This window comes from Hipposideros armiger, unplaced genomic scaffold, assembly GCF_001890085.2.
Source record: "Hipposideros armiger isolate ML-2016 unplaced genomic scaffold, ASM189008v1 scaffold_502, whole genome shotgun sequence".
Lineage (NCBI taxonomy): Eukaryota > Metazoa > Chordata > Mammalia > Chiroptera > Hipposideridae > Hipposideros > Hipposideros armiger.
This window is the reverse complement of record NW_017731852.1, coordinates 703,269-720,958: the sequence shown is the minus strand read 5'-3', so window position 1 is coordinate 720,958 and position 17,690 is coordinate 703,269. Positions and strand designations below refer to the sequence as shown.

The window sequence follows — 17,690 nt, the reverse complement described above, 5'->3', positions numbered from 1 at the left end:
GGAACTGTATTAAGGGGTCGCGGCATTAGGAAGGTTGAGAACCGCTGAGCTAGAAAGAACTAGGGAGAAGAGAGGAGGGCGGGGCAGGAGGGAGGAGCCCGAGGGAGGTGGAATGGAAGAGGAGTTGGAGTGGAGGGAGGTGGGTGGAGGAGGGCAGGTGACAGCAGGGTGGGGCTCCATCTATAAAAGGGGAAAGCCTGCTGGCTACTGGGCAGGACACTTTGGCATACACTCCAGAGGCACCAGGGACCCCACAGGCTTTGGTGAGTGCCCCCCACCACAGCTGAGACCAGCAGCTGGTCTCTCTGGAACTTGTCCCCATCCTGTGCCTCCTGCCTCCCTTGCAGAAGGCCTTGGCTCAAGACGGGGTGGGGGTGGGGGTGGGGGGGTGTTCCCAGTGCCTGCTGCTGCTCATTTTGGGTCCTCCTCACCCTCACTTCCCCGTTCCCTCAAGGCTAAGCGAGGAGAACCAGCCTGCACCATGAACTTGTGGCTCTTGGCCTTCCTGGTGTCCTGCTTTGTGGATACATGGGCCCCCACTGTCCATGCTCAAGGTACTATCTTGAGCCATACCTACCCTCCTTCCCTCAGATTTCCCGTCCCCATCCATCCTTCTGTGCCCTCCTCGTTTTCCTGTCTTGTCCCCTCCAGAAGCCCCCTCTGAGCCAATCTCCACCACTGAATTCTCTGACAGCTCCCCGACCCCAGGATTGCAGAAACTCCTGGCACCTGTGCAGCTCCTTGGCACTGCAGGGTCCCCCAGCCTCTCTTCCGGAGCCCCCATGATCCCTTCACCACAGTCCATGACCTAACTCCTCCCTTTGGGGACTCCAGCTGGCCCAGGGACTGTGAGGAGCAGAGGGTGACTCCCAGCAGTGGCCTAGCTGCTTACCCCCAGGGACGCACTGCGGTGACCTGATCTTGCAGAGCCCTGGAGACTAACAGGAATGGGTCCCCCATCCCGGCTTCCCCCCACCCCAGCCAACTGTGTGGTCCGGCCGAGAGTCACTCCTCTGCCTTTATGAGCCTCAGTTTCCTCATCTGCAAAGTGGGGCTCTAGATCCCCACCGCAGAGAGGGGCCATGAAGATCTGATGGGCTGATGCCCACAAATTCTTGGCCCAGTGCCCGCTGGCAACAACAGTGGTAACTGTTACTGTTATTAACCAGAAATCCATCCTCTCCCTCGATTAGGCACTTGAGGATTTGGTGACTGAAGTCCAGTTCTAGGCATGCAGTGTGTCGTATCACTGTGTCCTCTGTTCTTGTGGGCCCTTGGAGGCAGCTGAACCCCAGCAGTAGGCCAGGCAGGGTCGAGGTCCTATGGCCCCACCCACCTGCCCCACCTGCCCCTCACTACGTCTAAGGCCCTAGCCAGGCCACCAGCAGACCTTAGCCTTTGCCCCAAGGGGGCTGGGCTTCGTTCCCATTGTTGTGCTATAGGAGGCCCATTCCAGAAGCCAGGCCCAGCCTGGGGCAGGCCCTTTGATCCTGGGGCAGAGTGGCCCCAAGCCCCAGGAAATGCCTGCTTGGGACTTCAGCCCAGGGTCTATCTGACTCCACTGCCCCTTGCCCTCTGGGGCTGCTGAAGCCCTCCCTCTCACCCCTCCCTCCCTCTGCGCTCTGCCAGGACCAGCAGAGGGACAGATCCCAGAGGACCCTGAAGGCCTCTGTACCTTCTCCTGCATCAATTCATCCTCTGCTTCCAGACCCCCTGGCCCAGCATCTTCTCCTCTGAGCACCTCCCCTCCAAGTCCCTGTGTTTCCCCTGTCAGCACAGGTCAACTTCTCAGCCTACCCACCAGGCCGGGCCATCCCCATGACAACACTGGGCCCAATTCCCCTCTGCGTTTGTCCCCGCATCTGGCACTAAGAGCTCTAAATGCTTTTGTTTGACCAATGGATAAATGAACAGAGACTTCCCAGTCTCTGGCCAGGTGACTCAGTGGTCACTCTGATGAGGACAGAGAAGAGGAGATACCTGAGGTAGACCTAGGTGGGGAAGGCCAGCCTGGAGTGGGAGCCAGGACATAAGGAGCAGCAGGCCAGCTCGCTCATTTTAGCGGGAGGGACCCAGATGGGAGTGGTGGCCCCTTCTTAGGGTAGGGTGGCCCACCTGCCCTCTTTTCCCTCTGCTCCAGAGCAGGAGTGGAAATGGCCTTAGTCCCCCATTTATTTTGAGGTCCCAGGCCCTTCCTAGCCGGGCCCTGCAGGCCTTCTCAACTCCTGCCAGCTGTCCCATATCAAGGACCAAAGGTGAACCAAATGGCTTCCTTATCGCCTGGGCTGTCCCTCAGCCTCCACTGGGCCTGGGACTGCGGTCGTATGTTTGTGGTGTGTTCGCGGGTGCCTACAGTGGTGGCTGAGCCTGCACACACAGTGCACATGCAGACCCACAGACACACAGAAAAGTGAGTCCGCGGTGGCCATGTGATTGCAGGCGTCTTTGAGGACTGCTGCCTGGCCTACCACCCCCACGTAAGGCGGACCGTGCTCAGCCATGCCCGGAGTTACCGGCGCCAGGATGTGAGCGGGAGCTGTAACCTGCCGGCCGTGATGTGAGCGGGACAGTGGGGGCTGGGGCTGGGAGGGCTCACACATAGCTTTGTTCCCCGCTTACACACTAACCTGGCATCCCCACTCCCTGCACAGATTCTACTTCCCCCGCAGACAGAAGATGGTGTGTGGGAACCCAAAGGACAAGTGGGTGCAGTTTGGGATGAGGATTCTGGATACTCGGAACGAGGCCCATCCAAAGCATCCCCAAGGTACCCGGAGAACCTCCCAAGGTGATGAGACCCCAGCCCAGCACTGATAGAGGCTTCTACCCTCCCTGCTGAGGCTCCTGAGCTTCTCAACCCCCAAAGGAGGGAATTGCAGCCCAGAATGCTGACAGCGGCCCCACCCCAAAGAAAGCCAGTTGCTGGGGAGTGGGAGGCTGAGTGAATGAGCAATTCTTTTAATTAAAACACTTTGAATTGCCAGAGATGGAAAGGTCAAGCAAATGGCTTCAGGCTCGGCTGGATCCAGGCGCTCAAAGGATATTGGCTGGCTCTTATTTTTCTCTCGTTCTCTGTCTCTGCCAGGCTCTCACTCTGGGGGAAAGAAGTTGAGCTCTGGAAACTTCAGGCTGCCACTCAAGCTTAAAGATCACACCAGAAGCAGCCAGAGGAATGCCTCTCGCCTGACAACAGCTAATCCAGGTAAGGGCTCTGATCATTTGACCACCCTTCTACCCACCATCGCTGCTGAGGGATGAGGGTTCATGATGAGCCTAGACTGGGTCGGGGGACTCACCTTCAGGACCAAGGAAGGATGACTCTATGGACAGCCCCACATGGGAGGATCCTAGGTGTCTACTACCTTGACCCAGCCCAGGGGGCTTTGGCTCCACTCCAGTCCCTGTCACCTGCCATCCTTTCCAATCCCTTCTGCAGGAGAGTAAGCCCACACATCTTCAGGATGAACCAGCACAAGATGGGCTGGACCTTTCTCCGCCATGAGGGTCACGGTGCAGCTCCAGTCCTTCAAGCCAAAGCTCCATCTCTAAGTCTGCTGCATTGGTTCCCTCACCTCTGCCACCTCCTGCTCCTTAGGCAGCTGGAATAAGGGAGCTGACCTTATTTCAAGCCCCTGTCTGCTCTGGGAAGCAGAGCCAACCCTGGGCAACAGGTCTTATAGAGAACAATTGAGATACACCATCCACCTACAGTCTCTTGCCACCCACCCTGGGCCATACCTGCCTGTGTCCCTCTGGGTCTTGCAAAGCTCCAGTCTGTCTCAGGCTATGCTTTTTAAAATAAACCTTTGGTGGAATGTCATTTCTGTCTGTCCCATTTCGTTATGGGGTGCTGAATCCCACGATTCCCTCACTGCAGGATCTGCGCTCAGCCCTCATAGCAGACTGCTCTGGAGGGCCAAGCACTGGAAATGCTGGCTGCAGGTCCGCGTGAGTCCAGCTGGTGAGCTTGAACAACAAACTGCTCACTCTCTTGGCACCTCCTTCCTCGTCTATAGAGCGGGGGTCACATGCTTGCTCTGCCCAGATCCCTGGGCTGCAGTGACTGGTTAACGAACAGAGGAGCCTCTGCAAGCTCTGACGGGAGCTCAGAAGCTCCTAAGTCGGGTGAACCAGACCCTGGCCAGGACAGAGGCCTGGGACCAGGCACTAGTAGTGAGGCTCTGCAGGAGGAGGAAGGGCCACACTTTGGGGTCCAGGTCACCACCCAGACTTGAGCCACCCAACTGTGCTGTTCTCAGGCAGTCTGTTTCCACCACCACAGAGAACGCTCTGGATGAAAACCAAATGCACCATCTCTAGAGGACAAGAGGTGGTTTGGAGCCAGGGGACAGACTCAGAGGAACCTAGGGCACAACCAGACCCTACTATGCTATGTGGGTGACTCAGGCAGATTCCACAGATTCTCTAAGCCTTGGTTCCCCCCCCCGCCCCCCCAGTAAAATGCAGTAACACTGCCTGCTTCATACAAGTTTGTGGGGACTAAATATACTCCCGTATGTGACATGCACATGCACTAAATATACTTCTGGCCATTCAAACTTGGTAGATCTGGCCCAACCTAGAGACAGGCAGGATAGCGTGGCGGATGAGGCACAGCTGCCTGACTTTGAACCTGGCCACCTGGAGTCCCCTTAGTCAAGTGTCTTAACCTCTCTGAGCCTCAGTTTTCTAATCTGAAAAATGGGGATGAGAATAAGAGCATCTATTCCATGGTTGGAGTGATGACCAAACAGGTCAATAATTGGAAAATATTTAGAAGGATTCCCGAGATACAATGTGTGGTCCAGAAACGTAAGCTATTTTCACTAGTATTGGTGAACTCACGAGGGCTGTTTGTGCCAGCTTCACCGGTCTGAAGTTGGCAGAGCCTACTTGTACCTGGGGACGGTGTCCGGACCCCCAGGTAGAGGGTGGTCTCCACCCACCTCTCACCTTCTTCTCGGAGCCTGGGGCTAAAGCTCATGCTTCCCAGCTTCCGCCCTCCCGGGGTCTCCGGTTCCCCATGTGGCTCTGCTGTGGGCAGCATCTTCTTACTTTGAGAGCACGCCAAGGGGGCAGACATAACCCAAAATAACTTTATTGTTTCTCTGCTTCTGATATAAAGCATCCTTAGAACCTTAACCCAGCCCCCTGGGGGCATGAACATGGCTGCATGTCATCAACTCTGGCTGGGGCCCTGGGGGCCCTACTGCTCTCAGGGATGAGCGCCATGCCCACCCCAGCTGCCTTTCCCATATCCCACTGACCCCCGGCGGTTGAGCCCTGGTGCAGTGCAGAAGTTCAAGCCTGAGATTGACCGAATACAGTGAATCATAGGGCCCTGCTCGACCCTAGTGTTGGAGGTGGAGGGTGCAGGCCACAGCTTCCAGCTGTCTCCAGGGAAAGCTGAGTGTTGGGAAGAGGCTGGGCTCGCCTGAGGTCATAGTGTAGCATGTCATTCTTCCTGAGTTTCGGGGTTCCACCTGGTCAGCCATCGCCACCGGGGATCAATCATTCTCAGTTCCAGAATCTCCCACCTCTGGAGAGGAGGACGGCATGGAGGCCCTGGGGCCCATCAAGGCCAGGGCTTGTCACCAGGGTGTCCCTGCGGTGTGTAGCGAGCAGTTTCATCAGTTTCCCCAAAACCCCGTGGAATGAGGCAAGGGTTGGGTGTTGCCCAGACAGTGAGTCTGGAGAGGGGGTTGCGGGAGGGACCTGGAGCTAGGCGGGAGGTGAGGGCCTCTCCCGGCTACAGCAGCTGCAGCCGTACCTTCAACCGTAAGGCCAGGACCCCTGGCCCCATCTGCTCCTCTGGCCAGATGCCCCAGGGCCCTGCCACGCTCACCACCTCCAGCTGGTAAGTTCCAGGCCCTGGCCTCCGACGCCCCAGCTGCAGAGAACTGAGGCCACGGAGGTGATGCATGCGGAAGAAACCTTGCTCATTGCCGTGGGCAATGACATAGCGGACCCGGTTCCCTAGACTCTCCAGCACTGGCCGCAGCTCCAGAATGTGCTCAGCTTGGCCCAGGCGCGAGAGGTTCAAGCCCAAGGTCAGTGGGACCTCTGAGTCAAGGCTTGCCAGGCTCACCTGGGGAGAAAGACCAGGTGGATGGTGAGAGGCTGGCAGAACTGAATGCGATGGGTGGGGGGCCATGGAGTCATGGCCACAGGGAGATTCTAGCCAATCTCTAAAGAGGAGGAAAACACGGAACACTCTCTGCCCTTGACTTCTGTCTAGCCCTCCATCCAAAAGGCCAGAAATCAGCTTGGGCTATAGACACAGGCATGAAAGTGGAGACTGGTTCCCAGAGGGAAAGCGAACAGGGAAGGTAGGCAGCCACTTTTACATGCTGCCTCCAGACTCCTAGTCTTGGCGGAGCGGCTTTAGTGAGATCTTTGCCAGTCTGGGCAGAGGGAATTGAGGGTTTGTCCTCAGAGTCCTGGACAGGGCATTAATCAGATGGCTTCAGGCCCCAGAGACATAAGGTCACTCAAAGGCGGCCTGGGGCGGCTGGAGTTATGACCAAGGGCCTTGCAGCAGAAGTCAGCCCCAGAGAGGATACCAGACCAGACACGGTGAGAGGAACACAAGATCAGGCTTGGCTAGGGACAAGAGTTGCCCGACAGCTTTCCGGTTCCCGGAGGCCGGCTACACTTCCTATATCTGGGCTCTTTGAGAGCCCTGTGTGTGCAGATGACAAACCCTCTTTATCTGAGTTCCTGTGAGTGCCTTCCTGGTCCTGGCAGCTGGACAGGGCCCTGAGTAAGCCAGCCAGCCTCAATGGCAGGCTAACTCTGGGCTGGGTGCTGCATCCAATCACACAGGAGGTTATCTGTGTTTCTTTCTCTTTTGTTCTGAGCTGTGTTTGTTCTGCCTAATTGACATGCTGATGGGGGTGTTTTGCTTTTGCATTAAAGGAAAGCTATGCCTGTTTCCGCAAACCCTCCGTTCTGGAGATTTCAGCCCTTCCCCATTAAGTGTTGCTCAGACATGTGCTCTTACTGACAATCGGTGCGTATTGCAGGCAAAGGCACAGGGTGCATCCCAGGAGCCCAGATAGCCACTCCACTCACTCTTACTGAGGACCAAGGGCTGGTGACATAGCAGTAAACCTGACAGACACAGGGCCCTACCTTGTGAAGCTCACAGAAAATAATGGTAACAATGGGATAATATATACAGCCACCATTTTTCCCAAAAAGAGGGGTGAAAAAATACTGGAGAGGGGCTGGCCGAGTGGCGCGTTAGTTAAGAGCTGGCTTGGGACATCAGCTCTGATCCCCGGTTTGGATCCCACATGGACCAGTGACACTGCCCTCTACAGCTAAGATGGTGAACAACAGCTCGACCTGGAGCTGGGCTGCCGTGAGTTGCCGGCGACGGCGTAGGCTGCAGCCCCTTTGGCAGTGGGCTGCCATGGGCTACCGTGTGTGGCCAGCATTGGTGCTAAATTCAAAGGAGCTATGAGGAAGAGCTTTGCCAGCCAGGAGCTGGTGACAAGTTTGGGGATATAGGCAGGGTTGGCAGGGAGCCAAGCCATTTCTCCTGCATCCAAGTACCATGGAAGGGATCACAGGGAGCATCACAGCCCAGCCAGAGTCTGTGTGGTAGGTACCTGACTCATCACCAGGAGTGTGGTAGGGTGGTGGGGCTCTGTGGCCCCCAAAGCCCTGAGAGGAATCTGGGAGCTGAGGAAATGCAGGCAGGCCCAGTCGGCACCATGGCATGGGAACTAGCTGGGGCACAGTCTAGTGTTCCCACCTTTGTCCCGTCCTCTAGCTGCCCCCACCTCTGACTGTGCCACCATGCCCAGTGCATTCCCCATGGCACCTGGTGGCCCCCGTGTGCACTGCGCCGTGCCCGGTCACGAGGCGGGAGGCTGTTGATCTTGCATTCGTAGCAGGATTCAGGCGAGACCAGCTCCTCATCTGGGCCATTCTGGGATCCGGGGCTGAGGCTCAGGCCGGAGACACAGTGCCTAGGCCAGGACAGGGGGAGACAGGCCTTCAGGGACAGGCTGGTGGGACCTCCCCAGCCACCCTCACACTCCATTGGAGCCACACTACCCGTGGGCACAAGTGCTATCATGTAAATGTGCCAGTGTGGCTTTGCATGCACCTACCCAGAGGTATGTGCGTGCATGCATCCTTGGCTTACCTGGGCAGAGGTGTGAACCTGCATGCACTCAGGGCTATATGAATGTACCTGAGTGCACCCAGGGGCGTTTGCGTGTGCAAACCTGTGTACACGCTGGAATGCTGATGTGTGCTTGTGTATGTGCATATTGGGATATATGAACACACAGGGTGCTTGGACATGTTGACATGGATGTGAACCATGCATACGCTCGAGTGTGTTACGGAGAAGCATGCATCTGTCACTATGGACATGCAAGCATGCAGAAGTGCCACAAAAACAGTACACCACAATGGGTGTGAGCTTTTGCATGCACATGTACAGGTGCCACTGGGGCTCTGTGCCCCATTTTCCGTGCACATGTGTGTGCACAGGCTGGTACATGTGCATACACTCCCAGGGTTTGGGGGTCTGTGCCCACCCCACTCACCCTTGCCCAGCCCGGAAGTAGCCTTGGGGGCAGCCGCACAGGAAGCCGCCAGGGGTGTTGGCGCAGCTGTAGCTACAGGGTCCCCCCCGCACTGCACACTCGTCCACATCCTGGCATCCCCCCAGGGTCTGGTCAAAGTCAAAGCCAGAGGGACAGACGCAGTGGAAGCCACCCAGCGTGTTGTGGCAGGAAGCGCTGCCACAGGCCGTAGGTGATAGGACACACTCATTCTTGTCTTAGGGTGGGGAAGGAGAGAGAGAGGACGTAGGGGGTGGGTGTGGGGGCCAGCTTTCGCACCCCCAGAGCCATCCACCTGCAACGCTCCTCCTCCCCACTCAGCAACTCCAGGTGCTTTCAGAGCCCAAGGTCAATGTCAAAACTTCCATCAAACCTGTGAGCCCCTCAGCCCTATAATTTTTCCTCTAAAGCATTTCTAAAAACTTCCCAGAAATCATAAATTATGGGGTGGTCTAAAACAAGGTCTCTCCCTTTTGGCACTGTTGACATATGTGACCAGATGACTTAGGAGGGGCGGGGCATGTCCTGGGCACTGTGGGGTGTTGAGCAGCATCCTTGGCCCCCACACACTCAATGCCAAGAGCACCCACCGCTCAGCTGTGACAACTACAGATATCTCTAAGACGCTTCAAAATGTGCCCCAGCGGGTAAAATGGTTCCCAGTTGAGAACCACTGGCCTGATTAATCCGTTTCCCCCCGCGAGACCGGACTAGAGGGCAGGGATGGGCTCTGGAATCTGTTTCTCGACTCATGTCTATGTCCGCAGGGCTTGGTGCCAGGCAGGTCCTGCGCAAACCATGGCTGTAGGAATGAATAAGTATGCAGAGGCGCAGACAAGCTGAGAATGAGGAACTGGCAGCAGAGGCAATAGCCTGATTGGTCCCCAGGGGTCAGACGCTACAGGGCAATGGGGGACAGATGTGGAACATAGCTGAGGACCCACTATATGGGGCCGGAGGAGGAGCTGGAGAAAAGGCAGTGCTGGTGAGGTGGTAGGAGTGGGGACAGCCACGTCACAAGGCCAAGAAAGGAGAGAGTATCCGGAAGGGTCAGGAAGGCGTGCCAAGAGAGCAAAGGAGGTGAAGAAGTCGAGGGAGAGCGGCCCCGACAAGGGTCAAGAGTGAAAGCCAGACTGCAGGGGAGAAAGAGAGGTGGTGAGGACAAGGCTGTCATTTAGAGGGCCTGGAGCAGCAAAGAAGGGCATGCAATGGAGAAGGCTGAGGGGCAGGAGGCTAGCCCCCCCAAGCTGAGAGCTTCTGCAATAGCTATGGCAAAGGTGTGGCATGCATGCCCCCAGTCCCCACTGCCACACCCATGGCAGACACCAACAATCAATCACAGCACTCTTTCCCCATGATCACAGGCACCATCTCAGAATCTTTGTCATCTGAGCCCTCCAGGTCACCACTCCCTAAGAAATAGACTTGAGCTTTCCCATGCTGGCTCTGCAGTCTCCTGATTTCCCGGCAATGGGGAACGCATTACTCTCCAGGCTGGCCCATCTGACCTGTAGGTAGGTGTGCTTGTCACAATATCCTGCAGGGGGGTGGTTCCTAGTCACCCACTCTGGACAGGTTCTGGTGGGGGCCCCAGCTTCCTCCCAGCCCCTGCCACTCACCCACACACTGGCTCCACTGAGAGTGTGGGGTGAAACCCTGGGGGCAGCTGCAGCGGTAACCCCCCAGCTCGTTCTGACAGCCGTGCTGGCAGCGATGGGGCCCATCGCATTCATCCACGTCTGTAAGACAGAGAGGGAGAGAGGGCTTGCCTGGCCCCCTTCAGGACCACCTCCCAGGCCTAGATTCCGCCTAAAACCCGGCTCTACCTTCGCAGCCATGGCCTGAGCTGTCCAGGGTGAAGCCTTGATAGCACTCACAGCTGAAGCTGCCTGGGGTGTTGTGGCAGCGTCCCCGGGTGCCACATAGGTCAGGCTGGGCCAAGCACTCATCATTATCTGTTGTGGACAGAGAGCCGGCAGGGCCGTCTGGTGGTTATGGAATTCGTGTCAGGCGCCATGATGCTGGGCCCACCACCTGATTAACTATGTGGCTTCAGGCAAGTCACTTACCCTTTCTTTGTGCCTCAGTTTCTCCCTCTGTGAAATAAGCTCTGTGACAGTTCCCACCTCACAGAATGCCCACGAACATTTGAGATCACACACATATAGGACTCTGAATCTCATCTGTACCACCTCAAAGCTGTGTGACCTGGGGCAACTGACTTACCCGCTCTGTGCCTCAGTTTCCTCAGCTGTGGCATGGAGATAACGATACCCACCTCACTGAGTTTTTGTGAGAATTAAATTTATCTAATCATGTGAAGGGTTTAGGACAGTGCTTGGGATAGGAATAAAAGATTAATAAAACTGTTACCGGCCAAGAGAGTGCCCCCCACAAATAATTTTAAGTTTTCTTTCCTATAGAAATATTAAGTATAGAAATGTTAAGTCTCCTCCCTAGTTTCTTAGTTCCTTAGCTCTTGGCTTTGATTACTTTTTTAACCAGTTTGTAAAGCCTAGACTAAAGATTGCTCCTAGCCAGAATCCTAAAATTCTATCCCCCTGCTTCTTGATTGCTTTGTAAATCAGTTTCTGAATCCTAAACAATAGAAGTCTCCTACCCCTGCTTCAGATAACTACTTGAAAGCCTGTGACTTCTTAATATCTCCCAGGCCAGTAAACTGAATGCCAAACCCATTTTGGACCCAGACAACTGACGCCACCTGAGTAACAGGCTGAATGGCAACAGGCTTCATGAGAGCTAACAGATTTATTAATTGAAATCTATTTTTCCTCATTCAGGGACTTTGGGGATACAGAGAATACCCCAACAAGATTGCTGGTCGCAACCAAAGCAGCCAACATGGTCTTCCAGGCAGAGCTCAAGACCCCTTCCTTCCATCTGAGATCAGCTAGGGTGAGAGTTCTGTGAATCCCTCAATGGGCAGGGACAGCTCTACGCCCCTACCCAGCAGGAAGCAGATACAGAAGAAGAGACCTCCTGTCCCCCAGCTTCCCATAGAGATTTTATGGGGATCACGTCTCTCAAGGGGAAAACAAGGCAGGCAGTTAGAGGCAGACATTGGGTCTCTGCATTCCTGCACGTCCCACAGGATGTGACCACCCGGTGACCTCCCCTCTCAACCCAAAACTTCTTTTCATTGTAACGATCTACCCCTAAAACAAATGGGTACAACTAGATCAGAGCAGTCACTCGCACCTGCGCAGTACAGCCTGTCAACCACAGGTGCCAATCAAGTAGTCCCACCCCCTTAGGGGAACAGCCCATTCCAGAGAAGGGATAAAAACCCCAAGTCCTGTGCCTGCTGAGTGATTCAGTTGGTTAAGAGCTCGCTCAAGAGTTTGAGCTCTGAGCAACAGCGGTTGGATTCCCGGCCCGAGCTGAGCAGCTGTTGAGCTGCCAACAGGTGGCAGGATGGCTCAGTTTAAAAAACAAACACCCAAGTCCTGGGAAATCTGCGTTTTTCTTTTTCCCTTTTTGGACACCTTGACCTTTTGACCGCTTCTTCCTTTTTGAGCCTTTTTTGAGCCACGCCTTTGCACGTGGCCCACTCCAAACTCTTTGGAATGTAATTTCTTTTCTCATAATGGGCCCTTGAGACATTCTCTACTGCTCCGGCCTACTTCTACTCTTTGAAATGTATTATCTTTTCGAACAAACTACTTTTTCAGTGCTTTACTCCAGCATCTCGTTCAATCCCTTGCTTGAGTTGCCAAGGACCTGGATTTCGCGCCGAAAAAGGCCCACTTTCCAACAACAAAACCCCTTTTCCTTTTCTATGGGAAAATAACCTGGGGTAGCTGTTGTGCTTTGTCCTCATGGAAACCTGACAATTGTGGGATGCCAGCCAGTGTTGTAGACTGAATGTTTGTGTCCCCCGCAAAAATTCGTATGTTGAAGCCCTAACTCCCAATGTGGTGGTAGTTGGAGATGGGGCCTTTGGGCGGTGATCAGGGTTAGAGGAGGGCGTGAGGGTGGGGGCCCCCATGATGGCATTAGTGCCCTTAGGAGAGGAGACGCCAGATTGCTGGCTCTCACTCTTTCTCCATCATGTGAGCACACATGAGAAGACAGCCATCTACAGGCCAGAAAGAAAGTCTTCACCAGGAACCCACCCTGCCAGCACTTTGATCTGAAGACTCCCCGCCTCCAGAACTGTGAGCAGTTGTTTAAGCCATTCAGGTTACAGTATATTGTTATGGCAGCCTGAGTTACCAGGCAATGTTGCTATGGTGAAAATGGCCATAGCTGGTAAATTGCATGTGGACTGGGGTTCTAGGGAACGAACAATACATTTCAGGGTAGGAAATTCAAGTTTTGGCTTCCTTAAGTGTGGAGATTATTGACACCAGGTATATCCCTTTGGGGTCCTGGGATCTCTCTTGGGTGCAAGAGGCATTGGGAAAATGGGGCTTTTAAGCAGAGGAGCTCCTGAAGCTGTGTGTGGTCTCATTCCTGTCATCTGAGCTGTCACTCGAGGGGCCACAGAGACTAGTCCTGGATTCTCACCAGTGAACCAAGGGTCAGGGTGGCCTATTGTGGTCATATGAGTGTGAACTTCTAGTTCAGTTGTCAGCAAACCCATGGGACAAATCCAGCCCACCACCTGTTTATGTAAATCAAGTTTTACTGACACACAGTCATGCACAAGCATTTATGACATATCATCTATGGCTGCTTTTGAGTTAAAACAGCTGAGTTGAGTGATTACAACAGAGACCATGTGGACCACAAAGTTGAAATATCCACTAACAGGCCCTTGATAGAAAAAGTTTGCCAACCTCTGATTTAGTTAGCCGAAGACCACCCACCAAGAGTACAGGCTATACAGATGTTAGTCACGAATGATCTGAAGCGTTCAATCCATGGTAACTATACAATGGGGAGCCTGGCTGAGAATTGAATCTAATGAAAGAAGATCTGTGTGAGCTTGCTGTGTGTCATGTACACGTGGGATGAGTGTGTGCTGGCACATGGGCTGTGTGTGTACACACATATAGCTGTACACATACATGTTAAGGATGCTCATCTTAGGAGGCAGGGAAAATAACATTACTATGAGGAAAAAGAGAAATACATTATTTCAAGGCCCAGAACGCTCTTCCCCAATATGCACATGGCTCTCTTGACCTCCTTCAAATCTTTCCTCAAATGTCCCCTTTTGATGAGGCTTCTCCTGAAAATTGCAGCCTTCCTGATTTCCTCACTCTGCTTTTTTTTTTCTTTCACACTACATGTCACCTTTGAACATGCTACAGTGTTAACTTATTGTTATGTTTGTTTCTAGTCTGATTCCTTGCTAGCAGGGTCGGTCAGTGACCGCAGCAAGCTTAACCCTCGTATCCATTTCTGTACCCTCAGAGTCTAGAACGCAGCTAGACACCACTTCTGTAAAAGGCCAGATAGGAAACATTTTTGACTCTGTTGCAAATACTCAGCTCTGCCACTGTAGCACAAAGGCAGCCATAGACAGGACGTAAATAAACAGGCATGGCTGTGTGCCAATGAAACTTTATTAACAAAAGCAAGCAGGGAGCCAGGCTTGATCTGGGGTTTGGAGTCTGCTGACCTCGGGTCTAGAGCACTGCCTGGTACACAGCAGGTGCTCAGTAGCTGTTGGATAAGTGGATTAGTGGGAACCTTAATGGGGCCACCCTTGGCTGGGCTTGGCCCTCTGGGAAAGTCTGGCTCTCCTGGGCCACAAGACACTAAGAAGTGATGGGAGTGACAGGTGCTCCTGCAGCTTTGGGTTCAGAGCCAACTTCCCCTTTGGACCCTGTGAGCCCCAGGGCTTTTTCATGAGCACCCTGGAGAGGGGCTTGGGAGACAGACCCAGCAGGGACTGATCACATGTCCTGGGCCAAGGTCAGAGGAACCCCTGAGGGCGGACCTCCCAGATCCCTAGGGGAGGAGGGAGACTGAGGTTCTAGATGCCACTGGGCACTTGCTATTTTTTTTGTGAACAAATAAGTGAAGGCCACAGTCATGCACCAGATGCTGCATGAAGTGAGGGAACTCACCGAAGCAGGCCTGGTGGCGTTGGGTGAAGCCGGGGGGACAGTGGCAGGTAAAGGCGCCGATGGTGTTGACACAGAAGAACTGGCAGTTGTGCTGCCTGGAGGTACACTCATCCAGGTCTGTGGCACAGATGGTCCCAGGGGGCTCAGGGCAGGGCCTAGCTGGGGCTGGGGGCTTCCCAGGGGAAAGACCCTAGAGATGGCGTCCAATGCCATGCAGTAGGGAGAGGGTGAGATGGCATGGGATGTGCCCGGGGCATCCCTGGGGGGCAGGGATGGAGCCCCACAGGGCACGAGGGGAAGGAAGGGACAGACATCACCTCTGCAGGTCCTGCCGTCCTCCTCCAGCAGGTAGCCGCGGGGGCAGGCACACAGGAAACTGCCCTCCGTGTTTTTGCAGAGGAAGGTGCACGGTGTGGGGGTCTGGCTGCACTCGTCCACATCTAGAGGGGATCACAGCATGCAGGGGGATTAGACAGGCATTCCCAGGGGCTCAGAGGCTGGGGTCTCCACTGCGGCCCCGCTATAGCCTCCTTCCCAGACCTTAGCCATCCAGAACCTGTGGGCTTATATAAGCAATTGACACTTTTTGTAAAAAGCCAGAGTAATCACGTTGGGCTTTCTGGGCCAAACAGTCTCAGTTCCAACTACTTAAGTATGCCTTTGTAGCAGGAAAGCAGCCATACAGGGTAAGGAAACAAACAGCTGTGACTGTGTGCCAATAAAACTTTATTGACAAAAATAAGCCAAGGGCCAGAGTCGGCCATTGGGCTGTGTTTGCCAACCCCTGACTTAGAGGAATACTGCTATACAAGGTAACTGAAAATCTTCAGATGTACAAAACAACAGGAGGAAAGTGGCCCAAATAAGGTCGGGGTAATAGGAAGGATTAGTGAATATTTTCAACTTTGTGGTCCATATGATCTCTGTCGCTTCTGGTCTTGGTTTTCTCACAGAAGCGCAGGCCAGATGCTGTGCAGAGGGGCTGGGCTGGGCCAGGGGATGGGGATCAGGGGACTCACCCAGGCAGGCTGTGGCAGTGGCATCTGGCCTGTACCCATCCTGGCAGTGGCAGCGGAAAGAGCCAAGGCTGTTGATGCACTCACCGTGGGGACATAGGTGAGAGAGTACATGGCACTCGTCCACATCTGGGGATAAGGAGGGCTCGGCTGGGTCTGGCTGCCTCGGGTCACTGGGGCATGCCTGCTCCCATTTGCCCACCAGCCCTTTCCCCTCCCTGCACCCTGGAGCTGGGACCACACCTCATGCTGTGGGTGGCACTTCCACCAGCAGGACACTTTAATGAAGCTCCTTCCACTGGACACTGAGAACACCCTGGGGGACATACCCACCCCACATACGCGGAAGCACAGTGACACACAAGCATTGCATACCAGTCACACACGCACACACACACACACACTCCTGCAGAATCACGAGTACACACACTCAGGGGCTCCTCTGTCCCCCAGACGCACCCTCGCAAAGGCACTTCTCAGCCCCTGATGTCACTGATGCTTACTTCGGATGATCTGTCATCCTCACTGACATGCTAGATGAGACATGCTCACACACAGATACACTCATACACACAATACCAACTCACACACACTCACCGGAACCCAGAACACAAGACTGGCTCACTCCCTCCCCATCACCTTCTGGTGTGTACTCCTCACCCAACTCACACGCACAGAACACACACCAGCTCCCACCCTCATCCGCACACACATGTGCTCACTAACCAGCTCACACACAAGGAGAACGCGCACCAGATCTTCCGCTTTCACATGCTCAATAATGAGCCTACACACAAAAGAACAAAGAACACATGCATTGCCTCACACACCTGCTCACCTGTCCACCCAAGTTCGTGCACTCACACAGAGCCAAGAATGGGTTCTCACTGGTTCATACACATATACACACACACACACACACTCTCTTTATCCAGCGCGACCATGGGCAAACTCCCACCCACCTCTGCCCTCGACAGTGTAGCCTGCGCCGTGAGGACACAGCTTCTTGTGAGCAGTGGTACCAGGCAGGGGACAGAGTTCGCAGCGGGGCCCCCAGCCACGGCCGCCCCCGCAACAGCACTCCACCCTGGTGACTGCAGCGCCACTGCTCGAAGGGGCCTGGCATGTGGTCTGCAGCACCTCGGAGAAGCAGGGCCCCTGCCGGATGTCTGCAGAGAACGAATGGGGATGGTGAGTGGGAGAAACGCACCATCAGAGTCCCCCTTCCATTGGGGTGTCTGGGGGCCTCCCAGACATCTCTGACACGGCTGTGCAGAGGTATGGGATGCCATCTTCCAAGCTGTTGTTCCCTAGCACTGTTAAACCCCTCTGGGCTGGGGCTGAGGCTACAGCTGTGGCAGAAGCTATAGACCTGAAGGTGAGAGAGCCACCCTGGGCTGCAGATGCTGGGTCGCTCACTCAGGACCAAGGGCAGCATCCCTCTGGCCGTAGAGAGATCAGAGGGTCAAGGGGCAGCGTGGAGGCCGAAGAACACTGGGGCATTAGCAAGAGGTGGTGGCAGCCTGGACAGATGGTGGGGACAGGGCAGAAGGGTGATGTCCAGAGACGTGCGGGAAGTGGAGAGGGCAGGCTGGACACTGGACGTCAGGTGAGGGAGAGGAGGCTTCTGGTTACTCTAGTGGGCTGGCTTGGGAGCATCACCGAGACGGGGCTCAGGGGCAGAGAGGCTGGGCTTATTTTGGGGTGATAGCTGTGTCTGAGGGGTATTAGGAACAGGAGGTCCTGAAGGCAGCTGGACACACACATCTGGCCAGACGCTGGGGGTGGAGACTGTGTTGGGTGGGGAGAATGAAGAGGGAGGAGATACGAGTGGCAGGGAATGTGTGGGGACAGGGAAAGACAAGTTGCCAGGATAGATAGTATAAGTGGGTTGCCTGCCAGGTTTAGCCCCAGGAAGCGGTGAACCTGGGGAGGGCCGGTCACTGGGTGTGATGGATAGGGTTTCGGGGGGATGATCTGCTGTTCCAGGGTGTTTGGCTGAAAGGACAAAGGGAAGCATGGAGGCGTATGGAGGACACATGTGTCTA

General features: G+C 54.8%; 2 protein-coding genes across 8 annotated transcripts in view; one reads left to right on the top strand and one right to left on the bottom strand.

Moving 5' to 3' along the window:
• The window catches only part of CCL25 (C-C motif chemokine ligand 25), a 32,117-nt gene extending 28,297 nt beyond the window's left edge, over window positions 1-3,820 (top strand). For 5 of the 7 annotated variants that reach the window (XM_019667688.1, XM_019667685.1, XM_019667690.1 and 2 more), the window contains 5 exons: window positions 455-554; window positions 2,440-2,557; window positions 2,652-2,788; window positions 3,086-3,202; window positions 3,437-3,820. In XM_019667688.1, coding sequence (XP_019523233.1) covers window positions 482-554; window positions 2,440-2,557; window positions 2,652-2,788; window positions 3,086-3,202; window positions 3,437-3,444 — 453 coding nt within the window. In that variant the 5' untranslated portion in view covers window positions 455-481 and the 3' untranslated portion in view covers window positions 3,445-3,820. Of the gene's footprint in view, window positions 1-243; window positions 264-454; window positions 555-2,439; window positions 2,558-2,651; window positions 2,789-3,085; window positions 3,203-3,436 lie in introns of those variants that run through there. The other 2 variants (XM_019667691.1, XM_019667692.1) reach the window with 2 other exon arrangements.
• A 1,292-nt stretch (window positions 3,821-5,112) lies between these two features.
• The window catches only part of FBN3 (fibrillin 3), a 79,067-nt gene continuing 66,489 nt past the window's right edge, over window positions 5,113-17,690 (bottom strand). Inside the window, exons 44-52 of the mRNA XM_019667602.1 lie at window positions 16,605-16,811; window positions 15,646-15,771; window positions 14,944-15,066; window positions 14,627-14,743; window positions 10,412-10,540; window positions 10,205-10,324; window positions 8,568-8,802; window positions 7,832-7,979; window positions 5,113-6,088 (exon numbers count right to left, since the gene is read on the bottom strand). Of these exons, the coding sequence (XP_019523147.1) occupies window positions 5,750-6,088; window positions 7,832-7,979; window positions 8,568-8,802; window positions 10,205-10,324; window positions 10,412-10,540; window positions 14,627-14,743; window positions 14,944-15,066; window positions 15,646-15,771; window positions 16,605-16,811 (1,544 nt within the window). The 3' untranslated portion in view covers window positions 5,113-5,749. The remainder of the gene's footprint in view (window positions 6,089-7,831; window positions 7,980-8,567; window positions 8,803-10,204; window positions 10,325-10,411; window positions 10,541-14,626; window positions 14,744-14,943; window positions 15,067-15,645; window positions 15,772-16,604; window positions 16,812-17,690) is intronic.